Genomic DNA, 23,961 nt, shown 5'->3' with positions numbered 1-23,961 from the left:
CTAGAGGGTGGTGGTAAATGGTGTTGTATTTAGTTGGTGTTCAGTCACAAGTGCTCAGGCCTCAGTGTTGGGGCCAGTTCTGTTTTATATGTTTACTCATGATCTGGATGAGGGGATCGAGTGCACCCTCAATGAGTTGACACTAAGTTGGATGGGAATGTTGATCTGGTGGAGGCTCTGCAGAGGAATCTGGACAGGCTGAATCGATGTACTGAGGCCAGTGCTGTGAGGTTCAACAAGGCTGAGTGCCAGGGCTTGCACTTCAATCACAACAGCCCCGTGCAATGCTGAAGGCTTGGGGAAAAGTGGCTGGAAAGCTGTGCAATGGGAAAGGACCTGGGGGTGTTTTTTGACAGCCAACTGAACATCAGCCAGTGTGTGGCCGGGAAGGCCAATGGCATCCTGGCCTGTATCAGCAGCAGTGCGGCCAGCAGGGCCAGGGCAGTGACTGTCCCCCTGTACTCAGCGCTGGTGAGGCCACACATCAAATCCTGTGTTCAGTTTTGGGCCCCTCACTACAAGGGCATTGAGGTGTTGGAGCATGTCCAGAGAAGGGCATTGAGGCTGGTGAAGGGTCTGTAGCACAAGTGCTACGATGAGCAGCTGGGGGAGCCGTGTATGTTTAGCTTGGAGAAAAGGAGGCTCAGGGTCCTAGGAGACTCTACCATTCTCTATAACTGCCTGGAAGGAGGCTGTAGCCAAGTGAGGGTCAGCCTCTTCTCCCAGGCAACTCATGACAACACAAGAGAGCATAGCCTCAAGCTATGCCAGGGGAGGTTTAGTTTCAATACCAGAAAAAATTCTATAATGGAAAAGGTTATTAAACCTTTGGAATGGTTGTTAAACTATTGGAATGGGCTTCCCAGGGAGGCAGTGAAGTCATCCCTGGAGGTGTTCAGGAAAAGACTGGACTTAGAGCCATACTCCAGTTGGTAAGGTGGTGATTGGTCAAAGGTTGGATTTTATTAACTTAGAGGTCTTTTTAAATCTAAATGATTCTGTGATTTTTTTGATGACTGCCTTATGCTAAGGGTTGAATTGATAGCTATGGATTTTGGACTGTCTTGTATGTCAGATGTCAAGAAGTTGTCCCTGATACTCCCTAGGTCTACTTAGAGTAACTAAAGAATTAAAAAAAAAAAAAAATTGGTTTTCTCTGACTTTCATTAACATTATGGAATTAATTTTCTCTATCAAATGTGATTTCTAAGGGTAGATGTGCACTGACTGTTGCTACCATGTAGCTAAGCTATAAATAATGGTAATCACTTTAAAAAAGAGTATTTTTAAGGAGACAACTTGCATATTGCTAAGAGAAATGCTTGAAGTGGAAGCTTAGGTCTGAAGCTTGTTTGAAAAAATACCTTTAGGAAATGTTGCTTTTTCTCATAAATTAAAGTGAATTTAGTCTTATGTGATATTAAGGTCATACTGTGATTTCTTTGTGTATTACCTGCACTTCTAGCAGTTATGAAAATGAGCACTAATGCTAGGACATGAGAATGTTCTCTTTTTCTTCTCTCAGGCACAGCTGTTGTCTCTTGTTTTCTCAAGAAAGATGCAGTGAAGACAATGAAATACTAGTGTCTTCCAGGGTTAATTTCCAAATGGCAGTGGGGAACATGGGAGCAATATTCAAAGGTACAGTTTAGAAGCTATTAATTTATCCAATTTGTCAATATTTTGAATCGGGGATGAAGCAGGAATAGTAGAATAAGCTGCTTGGAATTGAAGGAGCAGGGATGGGTCTTTGATTAGAAAACTGCTCAGAGCAGAGTATTTCCTCTAGAGCTACCCAAGGTCTTTGGTATAGAGTTTTTCCTGTCTACAAAATTTAAATCATTTGCTCATCTTGTCATTATTCATTATAATTTTTGCCTGTTCTGGGAACGATGATGTAGTAGATGATCACTGCTTAGTACAGTGAGCTCTCTTGCCTAAAGCACACATACACAAATGCAGTGGATTTGGGCAAACTGCATTCCCTGGGCTGCTGCCTGTTTTGTGTGGTTGAGAAATGCTTCACATGTACTGAAGCAGGCTTGTATTATCCTTCTACAGTCAGCCTTTGTGACGTGCTTTTTCAATTCAGCATACCCCGCAAAACTGGGAGGCTTTGCATTGCTTTAGAAAAGAAGATTAATGCTGGTTAGGAGGATGACATTAATTTGAGATGAGAAGAATAATTTTAGCTACTAGGTGAAAAAGTGAAGATGACATAATCCTTGAGTAAAGGAACTAAATAAGACTAGCTGCAAGGACTATTTTTTTTTTAATTTTTAATGACAGCGAGCACTATAGAAGAGGCCAAGCTATTTTCACATCTGGATGTGAGGTTTGCACTAATTTGTCAAAGAGAGATTTGCTCTGAATATTTAAAACTTGGGTAATCTTACTTCTAGTGCTGCATATTTACTGATTTCTTGAAAATGGTTCAGGTGTCCTGGAAAATGTGGAAGAATTTTTTGTTTAAGGAAACACTGAAATATTCTTAAGAATGAAATTTTTACTGACTAGTTATAACAGTACTTTCAGAAATATTAGCATCAGAAGTGCTTGCAGAAAGCATCTGAGGAATAGAATTTGAAGGAAGAAGTAACTTGAGCAGTCTATGGACTTGTTTTTCTGGGTCATATTACTCTTATTTTGAAGCAAGGTAGCTTTAGAGTCTTAATTCCAAATAAACTCCAGGTTTACAAACAAGGTTTAATTATGTTGGAAAATATCGTTCCAGGGAGGGGCTGGGAAAATCTTTTTTTAGAAAACTACCTGTGTCAGTGAAGATAAACAAGTTTTAAAATTCAATTCCTGTAAGCATTTGAAAATAGTTTTTGTGTACTCGTGCAAATAGTTATTAATTCAAGCGAATGCAGATGTGCGAGCAAGGCCGAAGGCAATCAGCTCTGAAACTTATTACTTGTAGGGTTTTTCAGTCTGGCAAATTGTTTAGTCAATCCATAGTTAATGTAAAAGCGATGACTTCACATTTAAAGTATTCTGAGTTTGTGTAGGAAGGTATCGTTTATGGGGACAACACCCTCTCCACACTTCTTTTTGTTTTTTAAGCTATAAACTGTGACTGGAATACAGGCAATGTCTTTGTAAAAAAACTCATTGATAAGAATGGAAAATAAAAGCAAAAAACCAGGTGAGGCTCCCTGACTCTTAAAGTCCTTCCATGGCAGAACAGAATTAAATTACTAATTCTGTTTGGGGAAGAAAGCTGGTATTAAATTTGGTGGATTATTCAACATCTGTCTAGTGTATATCTCACCACTTAGCTGGATGTTATGCAGATTCATTAGTCTAGAGGAATGTGATTCAAGTTTAAAAGTTAAAATATAGCAGTGTGTTGGAGCAGACTTCTCCCTGCTGTTGTTGTACTTTCTTATTTTACCAATTTAGAGGCTGAGCAGGAGGTGTGTTTGAGTTTTGATTTGCATGTAGCCTAATAGTCTTTTCAGCCTTTCAACTGTCTGTAGCCTGAATGCGCGTGTTTTTTGAGGATGTACGTATTATCTGCTTTGGTTTTGTTCAGCAATTTCTCAGTAAATGACAATTGCAGAATGGGTGAGAATTATACTGTTTTATTAATTTTTAGCATATACTGAGAGAAAAAATCGTACATATATTCCCTGTTTTGCATAAAGCTTTGGAATAATTTCTTCCTAAAGCTAAGGCGCTTCTTTAAAGCAAGAAGTGTTCAGCTCTGGCAAATTATAGTCCAGAAACCCTGGGTACACAATGATGGTGAAATACTGATCAGTTTGCTTAATTCCTCTCTTATTTCTGCTCAGTCTCCTAGATGTTGGAGAACTTAATTTTTTATCAGAAGCAGGGGCATAACTACATTTAAAATACAGAATGTTTGCAACTAAAAATGAATTAAGTATGGAGAAGTGAAAGAATCTGTTTTGCTGCAGCTTCCATCAGTATTCGTTATGGAAGGATAGGACTGATTTATGTGTGAGAGTGAAAAGGAGCAAGCTTTTGCTATCTCATAGCTGGTGTGAATCCAGGAAGTCTTGATACAGAGATCCTGAAAATTTACATTATGCATAATTTCCCATTGATTCCTCCATATTTTGACTACCGATCTTCTCTGTCACAGCAGATTTTTTTTAATGTGCCTTGCATTTTCCAGCTCTTTTCATCCTTAAGTTATGTTTAAATGGAGAAAAAGATCCTTTGGCATTTGAAAAATGTAATCATTTGTTTATGATGCTTATTTAGATTAACTTCCTTTAATTCTAGTCCTGATATTTAACATTGCTAAAATAACTGCTTCATCATTCTTCAAGTTCTTCATGATGAAGAATCCCTTAAATCTCTGTAAGTTAAGCACTTACACATAATTTTTATATTTCAAGGTTGGTCTTTTAATTTCTTTGTGTTACTTTGTGGCATTTATAAATTACTATTTTGGTAACTATTCAGCTCTGTGTGGTTAGATATGTTGAGGGCACTAGCTAGAAGCAGGATGTTAGCCTGTGTGAATGTGGTATTAGTGAAAGTGAAAATGTTGGTTATGCTGTGTGTTTTGTTTGTTACATGCAACAATTATTCCTTAATGGTACTAATTCCAGCTTTGGTCGGCCAGGAGTTGAATGCTACTGTCAACATGACAGTGGAGCTGCAGTAATCCAACTTCAGTTCCTGATTAATGAGGTTAGTAATATGATTTATGTGTAATTCAGAGAGGATGTGGAGCACATTTTCTTTAATTTTTCATTTAGCAAGCATTAAAATTAGTTTATAAAAGTGATGTAGCACAAATAGCAAACTGTAGTAACTATTATAAAAAAAATAATTTTTTTAGTTTTGGAAAATGCTTGACTAACTCATGAAAATATCTTTGTCACTAGAGTACTCTTTTGCTATAAGCAAGAACTAGGAATATCTTTTTGTGTCCTTGAACATTCCAAGTTATGCCTGTAAGTGGTGAAGTACTTTTTCAATAATACTACAAATTTCAATAGGTAGTTAATTTTATTTTGATAGAGTTACTTAGACATGAACTGAATAATGTTGCCTCAGTTTCAGATGTGTGTTTCTAGGGATGTAGCAGCTGAGATCTGACAGCAGTGCTGTTCTTGAGCTAGGGACAGGTTTTTAGATGGATCTTGCTAGCTTTGTCAGCACACAGATATTAGCAGTTCATTGCCTGGTTTCTCTGCAGAGATGGACATGAGGAAGCTAATGAGCACACACTAGAAAAAGCTACTTCCCCATCACCTCTCAGTATAGCACTGAACCAAACATGAGTGAGCTGAACAACATGTGACCACATCACTTATCTCATTCCTACTACTTAGGACTTATCTGTGCTGTGGTGCTGATGCACATGCTTATACATTTTTTTAATCCTGGTAATAAATATATAATGTATTTCCACTGTGATGCTACGCTGTTCCTAGGGCTATGAAAACAGGTTGACTAAAACATTTTTGTTCTTCTAGGGAGCTCTTGTGAGTGCCTTGGCTGATGACACCTTACACCTGTGGAACTTGCGCCAGAAGAGGCCGGCTATTCTTCATTCACTCAAATTTAACCGGGAACGGTAGGGATTGGTTATTATTGCAGCGCCCTTTAGCGCCACATTGCATGCTACTGTAAGATCAGATCTTACTGATGCAGACAAAGTCATAACTTGGTTTATACTTGAAACTGGGTTTATACTGGATTTGAGTTTCAATCTGTTGGGCCCCAAAGTAGTTGTGAATAAAACACTCTAGTGACCTAAACTGAGATGCCTTTTCTATCACTTTATGTGCTGCATTGCTGAACATCAATTTTCATATCTTTAAAATGTGGAGGGACAGAATAATTTGAATGGATGTCTTCTGAGGAATTTTGGAACAAGAAAAAGTGTGTACACCAACGAGACAACCAGGAAATCTGGTTCAATTTTTTTACCTGGAATCTTTTCTCCCTTGATGGCAAAGCAGAATTCAGCAGTGTTAGAGCTCTTGTTTATATCAGAGTAGCTGAAAGCCACTTGTATTTTGACTAAGAATTTTTATACTCAAGTAATAGAATTGTAAGCAAGCTAGAGAGAGATATTTAAGATTAAATTTCTAAAAGTCAGTTGACTAAATTTCTGAAGAACATGTTGTTTGTTTTAAAAGCAAGTATTCCTTCCCTTTTAGGAGATATGCCTTCTTTTCCGTTATATGTAAAGTCTCAGTGGGATGTTGTGTTTACTTTTGAAGAGTATGCATTAGAGATGGACTGTTTGGGGAGCTCAGAGGATGCTAGCAAAAACACAGAATAATCTGTCACTTGTATTTCTTTTGAATAGGGCAGGAAGTAATACATTTTAAATAATAAATAGCAATATAAAAAGTTAGATACCTATGTAATACCTTCTAATGTAGTGTCATGCAAAGTGCTAAATAAATTGTTGGGTGGATGAAATGCTAACCTTATAGTTTTAAAGAGCAGGTTATGAACAAATTCATCAGGAACAACATTAATGCAGATTACTGGGGTTTCTTTTTATAGAGGATTAAGTGATTCTAAGTCCCTTTTGAAATTATTTCTATGATCACTATGCATAAAATCTGACCTGGGCCTGTAGGAATAGGACAAAGGGTAATGACTTTAAAGTAAAAGAGGGTAGATTTAGATTGGATATTGAAAGAAATCCTTGACTGTGAGTGTGGTGAGGCACTGTAACTGATTGCCCAGAAAAGTAGTGGGTGCCTCATCCCTGGAAGTGTTCTAGAACAGGTTGTATGGGGTTTTGCTCAACTATCTACTGAAAGATGTCCCTGCCCACAGCAGGTGAGTTGGACTAGGTGATCTTTAATGACCCCTTCAGGCCCAGACAATTCTGTGATTCTGATCTGTTATACAGGAAACAGAAAGCTTTGTTGACAGAGGCAAATTTTCTGCCCCAAAGAAGTGGCAGTGTTTCTTTATGCAGCATAGACGTCAAATGGAGGGAAATGCAATTTATAACCACTAATTTAATGAGGATTGTCCAAGTGTAAGAGATACAATAGTGTGTCCAAACTGAATTTCCTACTTCTCCCTTCCTTTTTTTCAGTGACTCTTCTCTTACTTGCATTGTCTACTTAAGTGGCAGTGTAAAATTAGGGTTTGTATCCTGAAACCACACTTGAACATGGGCTTCTTACTAATGCTTTAAAACAGAGACCTGAGGAGGTGATTCTGATTGTGTGTGAATCTCTTGTAGGCTGGCTTAGAGTTTTAGATATGTGGATATCTTTGGTTAAGCAAAGTGAAAGTTTTAAACTATCCTTTTTCTGTAAATATAATGTCAGTAGCAAAATCCATCACAGACATTTGAGTGGGGGTAGAAAGGAGTCTCAATCATTGATGTTGCTTTAGTGGCTGACTTAGTTACTAATCCGGTCTTGCCAAGGTAGGTAATGAGAGCACCATAGCTGCCATGAGTGGTGTAAGCATAGCTTGAGACAAGGGCTTATTCTTCCAGCAATTTTATTTTTAAAATATCTATTATAATAATATATAAAAGTAGCCAGAACACTTAAGGTTTCCAGATCTGTACCTTGTCATAGCCACTTAGGCCATGCTGGATGACTGTTAAGTGTTATCAAATATTCTGTTTACTTTTGACTAATTTATAAAATACAACTTTATAAAATAATATGTAATTTCATTTTCAGGTGAATATTCTAATTTGAACTTGAACTGCAAAAAATTCACTGTTGAAGAATTCTAAATAGAGGCCTTTATAACACTCAGTTCTTTGTAATTCATTATACCTAATAGTTTCAGTGTGCTATATGAATCCTAAGTAAATGGGGTTTTCTTAGGTCAATTTTATGCTGTATATTAACAACTAAGTTTGTTGAGGAGAGTGTTCATGATGTAAATTAGTTATGCACAGTCCGTTCTGTCAGGCCTTTCTGGAAATGTGTCAGAGGGCTTTGGAGGTCTTTGGTGGTTTTAATCCCACTCTATAATCCATGTCCACTTCCTGCCACTTCATTCCTGCAGTGTACTGTGTTGTGTTCTTTCTAAAGGAAAAGTGCCTCTTTATCTTCACTTGACCCCCCCTTCTCCAGCCAAACCTTTTTCTTTCTCATGGTGTGTTAATACCAATAGTCCTTGCATTTACCAGCAGTTCTTGTCTGTTAGTAATAACAGTCCTTGGCTGGCTCCACAACCATCCAGTTATCTGTGTTTGAGACATACACATTAGCCCCTGTGTTCTGGGAATCAAGAGCTCAAAGGGATCTCACTGTGGACTGCTGTTTATAGGCTGGTTAAACAATGGGCTTTAATACACATTAGCCCCTTATAATCAGGAGCTCAAAAGGGTCTCACTTTGAACCACTGTTTATAAGGTAGCAAGAGAATGGGCTTTAGTTGTAGTAATTTTCCATCTTGGCCAATTTGAGTTGGTAACTTCCTTTGACTGTTCAACAACGAAAATATTATTCCACTTGAGTTGTTATTACAAAAAAAAAAAAAAAAAAAAAAAAAAAAAAAAAAAAAAAAATCCAAGGCTGTTTGTTAAAAGCAGATGTTCGTTAGACACCTGTTAGTTCCTGGGAGCAGACAGTGTTTCTGATAAGCTCAAGGGGAGTTTAGTCCAAGTGCAGTTCATCGAGGCTGGGGCTTAATGAGCATTTCTCAGATCAGAGAAATCGGTGTCCTGAGTGGCAGAGGCATGCAGCACCAAAACCCATACCACGACTAAAGTCAGCTCCTTTCAGCTTCTACGTTCTCAAGTCATGAAGCTGTTATAAACCTAGGGATTAAGACATAAGGATAACTAACTTCTCAAACAGAACTTATTTGAAGTGTTTTGTGCAATACAACACAGCCTTTTAACTGTCTTCTCTAATGATACTTGGTCAGTTTGTGAAGGGAGATTAAATATCTTGGAACTCATTATATGACCAAAGCAATGATTGTAGTGGCATCAATATTGGCTCTAGGACTCTGTTGAGGTGAAGGTTTAAAATTATTTAACTGATTAAGTTTCTCTGGAAGTGTGTTGAAATTGCAAAAAAGCAGTATTTGTGTCTTATTTAACAGGAATTGAACTTTAAACTGTCACAGGCAAATTTTACTTCAGATTTTCTTTCTAAATAACAACTTTATATGTAAGGTTTAGATTTGATCTAAAAAGTTGTCTTTAGCATAGAAAGCTAACTGTGGCAGTTACCCAGTTACCAGTTACCCAGATGAAAGGATTTTCTTAGTTTTGAAAACTATTCTTTAACTGTGTTTAAAAAAATGAATTACGAAAATCAAGTGATAAGGCTATGACTTCAGGAATTAATTCTGTAGTCTTCTGGCACAGCCTTTTAACAGCTCTGCCTAATTCCCTTCTTTTAGTCATGTGGAAGAACTACTGCCTGATGTCTAACAACACAATTTCTAGATTTCATATTTGTTCATCCTGTTGGTAATTGAATTTTGTTACCTCACTTTCAGGTGTTTTAAACATCTTAAGATACAAAGCCCAGAGCTAGGTTGTTTGTAAATGCTTCTGTTATGTGAGTAAATATTTTGTAAACTTATCTGAAAATTTGAATTTTAAATCTGTAAATCTGTAAATTGTTTCAGAATGCAGTCTCTAGTATATGACAGGAAAATGATGTGAATTCTTGCTTTTCTACTCATTACTTTTAAGAACAGGGAGTGGTGAGAAAGAGCTGATTGTTTTTAATATGATTCTATGCCATTACAGGCTTTGTTCTAATATGTGGAAAATGTCTTTGGGTAACTTACATCAATCTTAGATTTGAGCAAAATATTTCTTTAAAAGCAGTGGCCAAGAGTCCTGAAAGATGCTGCTTTCTCTTGAATCATTTATATTAGTAAAGAATTTGTAGATAACAAACTGAGCATTAATGGATTCATAGCTCCTGACTGCCTTTTGTAGCAGTGATGGTTAGTAATTTGAAGCAAGTCTTCTGAAGCAGAAATTGGTGAGGTTTTAGATGTCTAAAAAATCAGCTAGCTGAAGTTACTGACAGATGTCATTGATGGTAGACCAATGTCATGCTTGGCCACTGTTCTTTGTCTGTGCGAAGTGGTGTGTAGGGGCCAGGACAAAAATGCATAATGATGTGGAACAGTTGTTTGTTGACTTGTTATGCAAAAGTGTCTAAATACTACCTCTTTTCAGAATGCATAATTCAGTGTGTGAACTTAATGTCTCAGGTTTTCACTTCTCTAAGATGACTTAAGTTGATCACTATTTCCTTTGCCATCTATATATCTGTGTATAAGTATCTGAAACACAAGATTGTTGTGTGTTAACAAGTAATGCAAGATTAATGTCAAACTTGCTTTAACTCAGTAGTAAATATAAATGTTTCACTAGGCTAGCTCTGAAATAAGTGTAGTTAAAACATCTTATTAGAGTAAATATTGAAAGCATGTCGTGAGATACATATATAACTAATCTGGCTTTAGTTTCCTGCAATGCAGAAACTGTTAAACTTGATGCTGATCTAAGGTATGAAAAGTCAAACATGTCAGGGCCAAGCCAGGGACTTTGACAGATCCTATTTGAGAGGGTGGAGTGACAGACTAACTTGATTGAAAAAAGAAGTAGTAGCATGGGATGACAAATTTGAGGCCCCTTTGCCAGCCAAAGCAAACCAGCTTTGTATACAAGTGTGAAAAATTTGTTTTATTAGCCAAGACTTACATCCTTCCTGAGTTGACATTCCCTCTTCTAATGCCAAAAGAAAGTTTGTCTTTATGCTAAGTCACAAAGCAAGAATGGCATAAAAATAGAACTGAGTGTTTTGTATGACTGCTCTGCATATTGATCTCTGAATGCCTTGACAGCAGTTTAATTTTTAATATGTCAGCTTCTGTGCTGTGGGATTTAAATAGTTTTCCTCAACATGAAACTGCATAATTCAGAGTTACAAAATTATACTTAAAATACCTTTGGCTTTTTATCCTGTTGTAAACAGCAGCTTTAGCATTGTGTTTGGAACACTGTCTATGGAGAGTGGAAAATCCCGCTTCTATTTACTTATTAATAATAAGATTTTAAACTTCTGTTGGCACATATGTTACCTTGTTAGATACTGTAACTTTCTACTCAGTCTGTGCCTTAGCAGACTTGGAAGTTTTCTTTCACTTTGAATTTATAAACTGGCCAATTCTGCCACTTTGTGGATAACAGAAGGACGTACAGGTTGTCTTGCCTGTGAAAGCAGGTGGTGATAGACACCACCTGACTTTCTTCAGAGTGAGAGGCAATGATCACCAGGTCTCCTTGCCTTGATTGTGTCATGTAAAGCCTTTTACCTAGTGAGCTTAAAATTTTAACTCAGTGGTGATTCACTAGGGCATGCAATTTCAGAAGGAATTTGATCTTGTTTCAAGAAACTAGCAGAAGAAAATTAACATATTGGCTGTCTGGATTTGTTATATATGTGAATGTTTCTTTCACAAGGATCAAATTGCTTTGAAAAATGTTTCCTTGAGGCCATGCGTGCATGCAGAGTTCCACGTCTCAGTGTGGCTCATGGAACTGCAGTTGCATCAGCTGCCTTCTTCTGCCTTTAGCACTGAGGCAGAACCGAAATGCCAAGTCTTGTCACTCAGAAATTTAAAATTTAGGAAAAATGGTTTTTAAATTGCCTCAGTTGCCCTGTTAGCTATACTTTTTACACTGACTTTCACAGTGATATGAGGCATATAATGGCCATCTGCCACATTCTTGAGCAGAATTTGACCTGTAGTCTTTAAGTTCTGCCTAAATGACTGGCTTCTCCATCAGTGATAGGAATAATTTTTTTGCCTTGTGTGGTAGGGCTACATCTCTGATATAGCCATGTTTTTTCTGCAGTTTGAGTTTGTGACTCCCTGCATGTCTTTTGAGGCAACTGATTTGAAAACTAAGGGAATTTTTCAGTATTGAAAGAATTTACACTAAACACTCAAAAAATCTGAAACTTTCTTACCGATGATGAAATATCCTGCACTATGTATTAGTGAACTCTTGGTGTGTCTGACATTCCAATGGTCTGGTTACTTTTTGTGCCGTCCCAAGATAGTTGAGTCTCTTGCTCTGACACTTGGCTTTACCTTGACACCCCTGGTGTCCACCACAATTCAGATACTGAACTCAGGTGCTTCTCAGCTGCCTGAAGAGGCAGCAGTTCAAGTCAATGGATTTGGGGAAGCACCATTTGGAGTACTGTTGAGGGATAGAACTGGAAATTAAGTACCTGGTTCAGTTCCTATGATATACTGCATTTACCCACATGTTCTTTTGGTGGAACATTTTTGGGATACATTGAAGAGGATTTCTTCCTCTGCTTATGCCTTCTGGTCTTTGAGGCCTTTTTTGTACAGGCAGATGTTCTAAGCTTATTGAAGTTATGAGATGTGGAAAAAGACCCTTTTGCAGCAGTCAGTATCAAAGCTACTGCTTGCTTCCATCAGAATGCCATTTTGACACTGGCTTTTGACTTTTAAAGCCCATGGAGGACTTTGACAAGAGTCTGTGGATTTGGAGTCCACACTAACATCAGAATTAAACTTCTCAGCTTCTGAATTTTACGTGGTGCTATCTCATACATGAAAGTTTGAGGATAAAGGTGTGCAGAATACAGCTTTGATAGCTTAATATTTTGCTTTTATTTTGCCTATATGATAATGATCTGAGCAGCTGTGTACTTACAGTTACTGCAGACCTATAATGATAGCCTGAGGCACTAGAAATATTTTAGTGACTTAACAATAAAACCTGTTATCAGTGTTTGTCATATTTCAAAGTATTTGTCACTGTGCTTCGTTAAAGCAGTGAAAAATTCTGAAGAATGTATAATGCTTCATAGTGCAGTAGACTAGGCAAAGGTAAAGATTAATTTGGAAGGATTTCTGCTGTCATAATAATACAGTCAAGTTAGCAGCCTGCCATTTTTCCTTAATATTTCCTCTTAAAAAACTAATTATTTGAATAAAGTATTAATTTAATAGGTTGTGTTCTTTAATATTTCTGTAATTAAATTCCTGTAGGGAGTATTATCACTTGCTGAATTAATTATTTTGATATATGTTGTAAAACAGCAGCAATTAAGATTTTTTTTTATATCTTTGACAGATTATCAGAAAATATACATGGTCTGCAGTTAAGAAAGAGAATGCTTTCAGCAGGTTAACAAAAAACTTACTGAATAATCTCCTCTCATTTCTAGGACTTTAGGATAAACAATATCCTAAAATAATTTAAATTAGTATAAAAACAGTAAATATTTTATCATTGTTTTTCCCTCTGGGTGTGTCATTTGCTTTTCTGTATATAATTTTGTTTTCTTGAACTATTGGTTCAACTTTATCAAATTCATTTTGCAAGAAAGAAGAATCTTAGGTTTGTATTTTTTTTTTTTTTTTTTTTTGAAGGGTGGAGAGGGAGCATCTTTGCAAATATGTGTGTGGTGAAGATGAAGATTTTGTGCTTACAGTAAACTACATCTACAGGAGAATTTAAAACTACCCTGACTGCTTTGGGGTTTTATAACAGTGCTTAATTTTAGTGGTGATGTTAGTTTTTACTAAAATCTTGCTGTAGATTTCATGTTGAAAAAGTAAATCTCCTTAAAGATTTTTTTTTTAAAAGGGATCTTTCTCTTTGTGAAGATATGGGAAAGTGAAATATTTGAAATGACATGCTGTGCCCTGTACTGGTTTATGCTAAAACTTTGGTCTGTTTTGGTCTATTGGTCTTCTGGACCAACAGATTGGTCTGTTTCACAAAATGTACTATGCTTACTGAGGGAGCTGAAATTGCCTTGGAGACAACATAAGGAATCTGTTGTGCCATGAAATAACTGCCTGCAAAAGCCTGCTTTCTGTGGCTGCTGCCACCAACAATCCCAGGCTGTTGCTTTAGATGTACAAAACTTGACAATTTTAAATCATAGATGCTAGTATTTCTGGGCAGATTGGCTTGCTACAGGAGAAAAGTATGGCAGTCTGTTTTTGACTGCTACATTGTTTTTGGGCAGTTGGGGTTTGTGTGCAAGAAAGAAAAATACAAAATTTTTTCGTCTGTTGTCTTTTTGATGTGTTCTCAACAATTGATTACATTTTCCACTTTTATGTATATGTCCATTCACAAATGGCAGGGAGGGAGGGGGAAGACTGCTCGAGTTGTAGAAATGGCTAGAGGATTATATGGCCAATTCTGCTTCTGTTGATCTTAAAATACATTATGGATGAAGCGTATTCTAATCTTGTGGCAAAAATATAGATTTCTGAAAGAAAAATCTGCATTTTTCAGAACAAAAAAATGCTGTCTGTGGCCAAGTGTCAAATAAGCAGGTACTGCATCACTACCAAGAAGACTCTAACCTTTTGCTTCCATCCTGCAAAAGGAGTTGGAATCCCTTCAATCATCAGTCCAATTCTCAGCAGAGCTAACAAGGCTGCTCAGGCCATTCAGATGGTCCTAGCTTCATTGATTTTTAGTTTTTAAGAGGGCTGTAACACTTCTGAGGATGTTTAAAGTATACGTAGCTTAAGGTGAAGCCTTAATTAGTGAGAAGGGAAGCTCAGTGCATGAACTTTGATGTTGGAAATATTATTCTGTAAATTTTTATCTGAAATGAGTCATTAAGTCAAATTATAGCGGAGTTTCTGAAAGTTGGAAGACATACAGTTTTTCTATTAAGAAAATAAAATAGTAATTTTTTTTTTATTTGCAAATGGAGTAACATTTACTACATTCAGGGAGAAATGTTGGTTCAATCAGGATCAGCATGCCATTCCTTTTGGATTTAACTAGTTTTGCTGTGAAATAAAACATCCAGGAATAGGAATATTTTTTTTAGTTTACAGAAAAATCACACAAGTCTGTTTGTAGAAGAATGGTAAAATGCTTTGAAGAATAAGGTTAAGAACTCTATTATGTGCCTTTCTTTCAATTTTGAAGTCTTTTCAACCTCTGGCCTTCGAGTTTGTAAATATTTTGTGAAGCTATTTGTTCTCTTCGTTTACTATTAGTATGGAATCAGTTTGTTGTTGGCTAACTCTTGACAAAATTAATCTCAGTTGCACAAAGGTGACAGTAAATTGAATATCCCTGCATATTTAAGAAGAGAATCAAGAATATTGAGAAGCTTCTTTAAATGTTACCCTTGGGCTATAACAGTCAAAGCTGAAGGCCAAACTTTTATTTTTGCCCACTTTAAATGATGTGAAATAGATTGGTTTTTGTAACAAAGTGTTGGACAACTGTAATTAACAATATTAACTTGCTAATCAAGACAAGCCTACAGCCCTGCTACTGATTATTTTTTCTGGCTGCTAGGCCATGATTTTGGATCCAACTGATCTGGTTGCCAGCTGTGTCTGGCATGTGGAGTGCTGGCACAAAAGGCTGCTGTGGTATTGCAGAGTGCTGAAGGTTTATGCTTATCATTGCATACATTATCTGCCTGCCTAGGAAGAATGTGTATCAATGTATGTGATTTAGCTTCCATCAAAATGCTTTTTTTTTTTAAGAATGTTGGGGAAACACAAGTTTTCAACCTGTGATTGCAGATTAGTGTGCTTTGTTAAATGTGTTACACTCTCTGCAAGTTGAGTTGGAAGGGCATTTTAAATCATGTATGTAGTATTTTGTTTCTGTCAAACATCAATGAAAAAGTGCAGCCTTTTGGTATAAATATTCAAGTAAAAGAAATTGAGTTGGAAACCAGATAGAAGAGGTATTTGCTTGAGCAAAGTCCATTTTCTAAGTAGGAAGAAATAAGTGAAAAAACCCCAAGATGGTACACTTCTGAATCCAGGTAGTATCGCTACAGAAGTTTTAACTTTTGAAACCTGAAAATTAACATCTCTTAGCCACAGAAATTTCTCTCTTGCTGCTGTTAGCTTTTCCTTTCAGCTCAAGTTGGTGTGCCTATGCAGCATCTGATGCAAAGGATCTAAAGCTGTTCTTTGCATAAACACTTAACAGGCTTGTGAAGTGATGCATGGATTTGGCAATAAGCAACCCAATTGGGAGAAAACAAGACCATAAAAAATTGTGAAGCTAAGGATTAGAGCTGACAGAACAAATTCTTGTTGAAAAATTGTTTTACCTTATCACTAAAGCATTTCTGAAAGCCCAAGTTTGATAGCTAAGTAATTTGGCGATTTCTTTCAATGTCAGACCCTGTCAGATTAAAATGGTTTCCATTTTAATGGTTTCCATTAAAATGGTTTCCAAGAGTTTCCAGAAAGTTTCTAGACTCCAGTTTCAAGTTAGCATTCTGTCAGTTTGTACAGACATTATTTCCTTATCTTGAAGAAATAGTCAACAGTAATCAGGACCCAAGGGTGCACAAATAATCAGGTTTTCAAATGCTAATATTTGTGCTACAGTCAAAGAGGAGTCCTTTGCTGGTACGTCTTGTGCAGGTACACCCTTCTAGCAGAAGAAAAAACTAAAAGGCAGAAAATTAAAACATGATTGAAGTAAAGCTGCGGCCTGAAATTTAAACTACTTTTAAAATTACTTTTATAATTGTTTAGGATTATTCTAAGGTTTGCTCTTGAGGCATTAATTTGAATTACATGTGAACTTACATTTCTTGAGTTATATCTTTTGTCTGTCTCCTTACTTGAAATCAGCCTTATCTGTATAAGAAAACTTCTAAAATCCTTTGTTCTTTAAAACTTGAAAGTAGATAGATTCCAAAGGGAGATTTATAGACTATAGGAGTATTGTATTTTAAGTTTGACATAACAGCAATCAAATACATTCAATAATTTTTAAAGGTGACTGTAATTCTTTTAATGATTTTTGAGTTTTAGAATACCTTGCTTTCTATTTTTTTATTCAGCCTAAGGTTCTACTTTGTCTGAAAGTACCTCAAACTTGTCTTATATATTCCTGTTTGCCTATTGCCTTATTTCTGCCTTTTGGTAGCATAAACCTTGCAATGTAGGATAACAAAGAGACATTTCTTTAATTCCTTTTTCGTGGCTTTCTCTTCCAGGATAACATTTTGTCACCTGCCTTTCCAAAGCAAATGGCTATATGTGGGCACTGAAAGAGGAAACATTCACATTGTCAATGTGGAATCATTTACTCTCTCAGGCTATGTCATCATGTGGAATAAAGCCATTGAACTGTGAGTTTAACAAATTTTTGTCCGCGGAGGGGAGGCAACACCAATGTGCCAGATGTTAACATCAGTTGCAGGAATATCATTGTTATCTAGAGAGGCCTCCATATTCATCTTACTGCACTACATACACTATCAAAGTACATAGTTATGTAGATATTTTTATTTTCACGCATGTCAAGTGCTAACGTTAATATATGTTTCTGCCTTTTAGCAGTATTTTATCATAGTTCCTGGGATAGACATGGAAATAGACAAAATAGTATAGAAATAGATGTAAAAATCACTATGTGTGGGGATAAAATAGAAGAAAAAATAATATGCATTAAAATATGGTGTGGCTGGTACTTGGACAGACATGTCACTTCTGCAGTTAAGGATTAAAGACCAAAGTGTAAAGATAATGCATTTTTTTAAGAGGGCTGATGTATTATGAGTTGGAAGTGACTTTCTGAAATGCAGATTTAAATAAGTCTGTTCCAAGACCAAAATACATTTTATAGCTATTGTCACCGCATCTCCTGTTTTCAGTATTAAAATTGTATGTACAAGTATAGTGGTTTGTGGGGGAAAGATGTAGTTGTATGCTGCTGTTTCTTGTGCTGATGTTTTGTTCCCAGTACATCTTCTTTCAAAAATGCATGAAGTCTATCACTTGCCAAAGGGTGTTGAAGCAAATACACCTCTTTATTAGTCTGTCTTCTTCAATAGCAAGAAGTCCACATAAAGTGTTGATTCTGTATTATTGTAACAATGGCCATCTTGGGCAGTTTATGGATAATGTCAAAACCCTTATTCCGGTGTAAAAGTAAACATGTTATCCTACAGTGTCAATTCTGTGACAAGAGATGTTAAGATAAAATGTTTAAAGCAAATGGTATTTTTTGTTGTTGTTGATAGGCAGTAAATTAGTCTTTCCTTAAGACAGAAACTAAGTGTCTACAAACAGACACACTATTTATGGACTTGAAGATAAAAGTAAAAGTAACTTCATTTTGAAATGTCACAACTTGCTTCCTTGGGGTCTGTATCTGCAGAATCTGTATTACTTCAAATCATTTTGAGATACCATTTAGGGTAGGGGACATTTTTTTTTTAATGAAAATATTTCTTTTTTAGGTCATCCAAATCTCACCCAGGACCTGTTGTCCACATTAGTGACAATCCAATGGATGAAGGAAAGGTAGGATATTTTAAAGACTCTTCAATATGTTATTTTCACAGCAAGACTTTTTTAAAGGATAGATAGCACTGCTATTTAAGGAAGGATTAAGTATATGAGAACAACAAAGGTTTTAAGCCCTGAAAGTAACAGAAAGCAAAGTACAGGTGTGACTGTAGGACACATTACTGGAATTAATCATCTTGTTATCAGAAGCATTTGAAAACACACAGATGAAAATGATTAGCAGCAAAATTTTTGGAAATAAAAGCAAAGACTTATACTTATGGTGATAAAAATTAAGATGTTACCAAAAAACCCATCAGTCATAACTAGAGTGCTTAAAGTATGATGCAAATTAATTCCACTTTATCATACTCTTGTGTGTTATTTCACAACTTTAAAATGCTTATTTATATAGCATATTTATATAGAATACCATGTACTTAGACTTTAGATTAACTAATCTGAGACAGGGTTTTGTGGAATTTGACATCTAACTCATACTACCATATTGGGTCATTTATTATAATCACTAGGTGTTGTTTGCTGATGCAACTGGCCTACAGAAAAACAAGTTATTTCAGAAAAGTAAAGCAAAATATGTGAGAAAGATCTATGTATTAGTCTTGTATTTTCATTTTTATGAGATAGTATTAACATAATCATCTGTTCATCTTAACAAGAAGTTTCACAGTGCATGTTCTTGAAGCCCTTGCAAGACAGGAGTCCTTGTCCTGTGACATACCATTTTGCTTACTAGCGTTCTACATATGCTGGAGAAATATTTTTTATCTACTCTGTTTTTCAACAGTAGTAGATTAAATTGGAGGGAGGGAATGATCCTATTGTCTTAGCAGTGGTTTGAAAGCTTTAGCTAGTTATCAGCTTGTATCCTAAACACTTGAGGTTTCAGTCCAGCTGAGAATTTAATGAGTAGAGGTTTTTTCATTAGTATGGAGCTCACTGCAGTAAGTGCATAACTAATGGGTTTCTCTGTAGAATTAGGTTTGGATCACGTTCCAGACTTATGGACTCTAGCATATGAATGCAATGAAGCTGTTGTAATTTCAGGAAATACAAGTGATCAATTTATTTTGATGTATTCCATCCCTCATCTAATTATTATCAGTTAAAGTTTAAAAATTACTGGTTTTATTCATCAGGCTGTCAATCAGTGTTTTGAAATCTTGACCTTACGCTTTTCTTATTTCTCGTAAGAAATACATTACTAAAAAAACCCTGTGTAGTTGCAAAAGTCACCCATGTATGCACTTTTAAAATTTATTCATGCTTTTAGCTTTCTAATCATGGTGGTTTTTCTACTGTTTTGAGTTAAAATAGAAAAATTATAATATATGGCATATGATAGGCAAGATAATTGAAAATAATAATATGCATAATGTTAATGGGAAAAATTAAATATTCGCTTTTACTAGATCAAACGTGTCTAATATTTATTATATTTTAGTGCTGTATAGCACTGAAAGAGATGAAATATTTTATTAGTAAGCTTGTAGGAGATCTGTTATTTTTGTACTGGAGACAAATGTGCACCTTGAAAATCTTAACATGCTGAAAAGACTGTCCAGGCAAAACCTCTAGGTCTGGCACTCGATTGTTACTACTTTCTTATGTTGGATATGGTTTGTTTATTTATTTTTTTTTCCATTAAGATAAGAGACCAAAACACTTAGATACTCAATGATTTGTTAGACCAACTTTTATGAGCAATTTGAGTCTTCACTCCCTGCAGTAAAGATTTAAACTTGCTTCTTGCAAAAAGATTATTTGGGAAATTGTCTAGTTTAGTTTATCTAGCTTTCTTTCTATGAACAAATAATATTTCTGTGGTTCCTTCAGCCAGGTATCTCAATTGTGATTAACTTCTGGAGAAACCTCATAGTACATAGTTTCTTTATATGAATTCTTACTGAGAACTTCAGGGGGAATATTGTATTCTTCCAGCAAATTTAAGCAGAATGAATTCCAGTGAGGAAAATGCACAATGAAGTTCTCCTTTTCAACACCTCTTATTTTCACTCAGGGTGGAATACACATAGCAAGGGTTAATATAGATCTTTCTACAATTCAAAGTGATTTCCAAGGAAACTTCAGAAGGATGCTTTCATTTATTTCTAATTTTGTATGAATGTCCATTATGTTTTCTGGAACTTGAGGACAATAAGTGCCTTTCTAATAAAGTAGAAAGTACCCTTCTAACAAAGGTTTACAAAGTAAACCTTTCTAACATTAAAGCCTTTGCCTCTAATTTTTGTTTGTATAACTACTTGCAGTTACTATATGTACTATTATGCTGCATATCTTTTGGGACGAGAACCTCAGGCATTGCAAATGATATCATTTTGATTTTCCTTATAAAGAATTAATGTATCTTCTTAATGCAGCTTCTGATTGGCTTTGAATCTGGGACGGTGGTATTATGGGACCTGAAGTCAAAGAAGGCAGATTACAGATATACACATGATGAGGTAACATTTTTCATCTGCATTACTTACTCTGAGGATATAATTCAGTACTCAAATAGTGACTTTTATTATTTTTTAATCTCCTGCTTCTGTCCCCAGTGGATCAATAAGTAGGTCTCTTCGAAATTGCAAGTACTGGAAATTTTCTCTAAAAGAGCAGTAGGGCTTGGATAATAAACTTCAGACCAAATAACTTCACTGAGTTTAAGTTTATAAAATAATGAATGGTGGCATGGATTGGATTTCTTCACTAAGCTCTTAGGTATTTTTTCTGTTAATCATGTGACTTTCACCTCTGTTAAGGGCTTAAGTTGAAACAAGATGGTTTAGCAATTTCTGTAATTTGGAATCTCTCACATATTGTGGGAACTGGGGGAGAAACCACTAAATAAATAGTCTCACTACAACATTTCTCTAACCACATTTTCTCTGTAGAATAAGATCAAGATCAATTCTCTTTGAAATACAACTGCATGAGGTTTAAAAAAAATAATGACATTAGGTGACGTTCATTTCTTTAAAACTTGATTCTTGAGAGAATAGACTTTTTGAACAACTGAGATTAACAAAAATGAGTCAGCATAATATGCAAGTAGATGTATTTAAGCATAATATGCAAGTAGGTGTATTTAATTTAAAATAATATAAAATTGGTCTTGATTACATTTTGTTGACTGTAAAATGGCTTTGTCATTGTTCAGTATCAGCTTTAGGGTTTTTGTTGGGGGAGGGGAGCAGGGTTGTTGGGGTTTTTTGCTGGCAGCTCTGGCTCAGTACTTGTACTTGTGTGTATTCTACCAATCCTTGCTTGGAGGAGGAGGCTCTGAAGTAGTCTAACCCTTAGATCATCAGAAATGTCCATATAAGCCACAGAATGTGTTATATAAAGAACAATTTTTCTCCCTTCCATTTTCATTGCATGAACCTAATTAATTACCTTTATCATTTTATTTTTTTTTTGTGAATTTACTCATGTCTTTATCATCTTCTTCTTCCTAGACCTCTTACTTGTTGTGTTCTCTAACTTTTTTAACCATTCTATTTTGTCTTTGTTTTGTAAAACAGAAATACAGCAGCATAGTATATATGAAGATGCGGGCATGTGGAATAATTGTCTTTGGTCTTGCTCTCTCTTTCTCTTCATCTTGATATTGGATTAGCCTTTTGATGCTGCAAATATAAAGTAGATGCTTCCTTGAAACAACCAACTATTAAAGCAGACTTGTTCTTCAGGTGTTACTTGTCAGGTTGAAGTCCTGACATTTAGGCATTGTTTGTCATTGACATAGTTGGACAGTAAAAATTAAAGTCTTTCTGCAGTTTTTCACTGAAATCCTGATTTCTGCTTTGAGTGTGGTTTGGTACTGTCAGCAGACTTTACCGTCTTAATATTGTTGTTCTAATTTTCTAAGTTGCTTATGAATAAACTGAGCAGATGAGATCCCTGAGGGTATCTACCATTTAGCTTCATCCATGAACTAATCAATTAGTGCCAGCCTGTCTTTATTTCAGATTACTTTACTTCCTTAACCAGTTATGTTTTTGTTCAAAGCTATCTAATCTGTTTAGTTTTAGTTTCCTTTGAGATAACGTTGTTCAAGGACTTTGAAAATGTTGTAGACAGCTTAAGTGGTGTTTCCATGAACCTCATGCCTGTTACCATTCTTGGAGGTTTGTTTGACTATAATTACCTCTCACAAAAAGCATGTTGACAACTTCTATCTGATGTATTATACTCATCTATATGTCAATTACTTCTGTTCTTTTTTAAAATTTTGTTGCAGTTTCTAGAAAATTACCGAAGGTAGACACCATGCTGCTTATTATGTTTTTTTTTTTATTATTATTATTTTGTGGTTCATCTATTTAAAAATTGACTTAATATCTGTCTCAGTACTTTTTGGAACCAATTCTGACTTGAGAGGCTGCAGAGATCAGTGAATAGTTCAGGTGTTGCATCTTTTGATTTTCTTTAGGATTGAGAAGTGAATGCATCTAGGTATTTAGTATGAGTTTTTTTGGTTGCAGAAGAGGTAATGAAATATCTCAGGTCAGACCCTTGGTAAAGAAATGTGTTTATCATAACTTAGTTAGGAAGGGAAGAGAAAAAAAATGACCGTCTAGTAATGTAGTGGTTTCCTTGCTCACGAGAGTGCTCGCACAGAAGACTCAGAGTGGAAGAGTGGAGCAGTGCCTTGTCTCAAGAGATCTCCTCTGTCTCTGGTTACTGCAACGCAGAGCAAAGAAAGTTCTTTGCCATTTTGTTTCCTGCTAATAAACTGTGCTAATTTGGACATTTCTGTGCAGAAAATCTTTCTAGCTAGTTTCTTGTTGATTTCCTGGTTTCATGGTGTTAGAGAACTTCTTTCATGCACTGACTGTAAGGGCTGTGTTCTGTCATGAACATGTGTGCCAACCTACCCTCAAGGGACAGGGAGCATCTAATGTCACAACATGCTTCATTTCTTCTCTCACCAAGGGTAATGCATGTGACATTCTGCCCGGTAGCAGGAGCAGGATTTTAAGCCTCGGGATTTATACGCTTGGTTCTGCACTTGTTCTTGATGAGAGCTCTTCTGAGTGTGGAGTTGACAACCAGTAAGAGGAGAGCTACTTAGTCCAATCTTGTCACACTTGCCATCTTAGTGGATGGCTAGGCTTCCTCAGGCATCATGAGCAGGGTGGCCAGGACATTGATACCATAAAGAATGTTTGGTAGGAACTTTGCCATTGGTTAGGTTTCCTCCTCTCTCATCACTTTGTAGTTGATGTTATTATTAAAGCGTGTAACTTGAAGGTCTGTGTAGTCTTTCACCATCATTTGATGCAACTTTCTTAACTCAAAAGTTCGGATGTGTTCAGGGATCCAAATGTCATCCTTTCTTCCTTAGCAGAGGAACATCATAATGAGGGTCAAAATCCCTGTGTGTCCAGAGGTCTGTGGAAAGATATCTGTTATTTCCTGAGGGAAGATGTTGAATCCAATTATATGGGTTTGTAGCTTCCTGCTTGATTTCATTTCAAATGGCCTGACCTTTAGGAGGCTTTCTTGAAGAAAATTCCTATATTGTGGTAGGGCAGTCTTGAGTTGTTGCCTGAAAGCCAGGTTAGTGGAACACTGTGCACACTTTATTCCTGTCTGAACACGTGTGCCTTCCCAGCACCCTGGGCTAATAGCTGCAACACAAGGACACTCACCCCAAGGACAGGAGCAGGT

General features: G+C 36.1%; 1 protein-coding gene across 6 annotated transcripts in view; it reads left to right on the top strand.

Annotated features, from left to right (window-relative positions):
• STXBP5 (syntaxin binding protein 5) overlaps positions 1-23,961 on the top strand; it is a 107,012-nt gene that overhangs the window by 23,948 nt on the left and 59,103 nt on the right. For all 6 annotated transcript variants that reach the window (XM_053937936.1, XM_053937932.1, XM_053937934.1 and 3 more), the window contains exons 3-7: positions 4,587-4,668; positions 5,460-5,560; positions 16,965-17,099; positions 18,213-18,276; positions 20,664-20,747. In XM_053937936.1, coding sequence (XP_053793911.1) covers positions 4,587-4,668; positions 5,460-5,560; positions 16,965-17,099; positions 18,213-18,276; positions 20,664-20,747 — 466 coding nt within the window. The remainder of the gene's footprint in view (positions 1-4,586; positions 4,669-5,459; positions 5,561-16,964; positions 17,100-18,212; positions 18,277-20,663; positions 20,748-23,961) is intronic.

The sequence above is a fragment of the Vidua chalybeata genome, chromosome 3 (genome assembly GCF_026979565.1).
Source record: "Vidua chalybeata isolate OUT-0048 chromosome 3, bVidCha1 merged haplotype, whole genome shotgun sequence".
NCBI lineage: Eukaryota > Metazoa > Chordata > Aves > Passeriformes > Viduidae > Vidua > Vidua chalybeata.
This window is presented reverse-complemented; position numbering and strand designations above follow the sequence as displayed.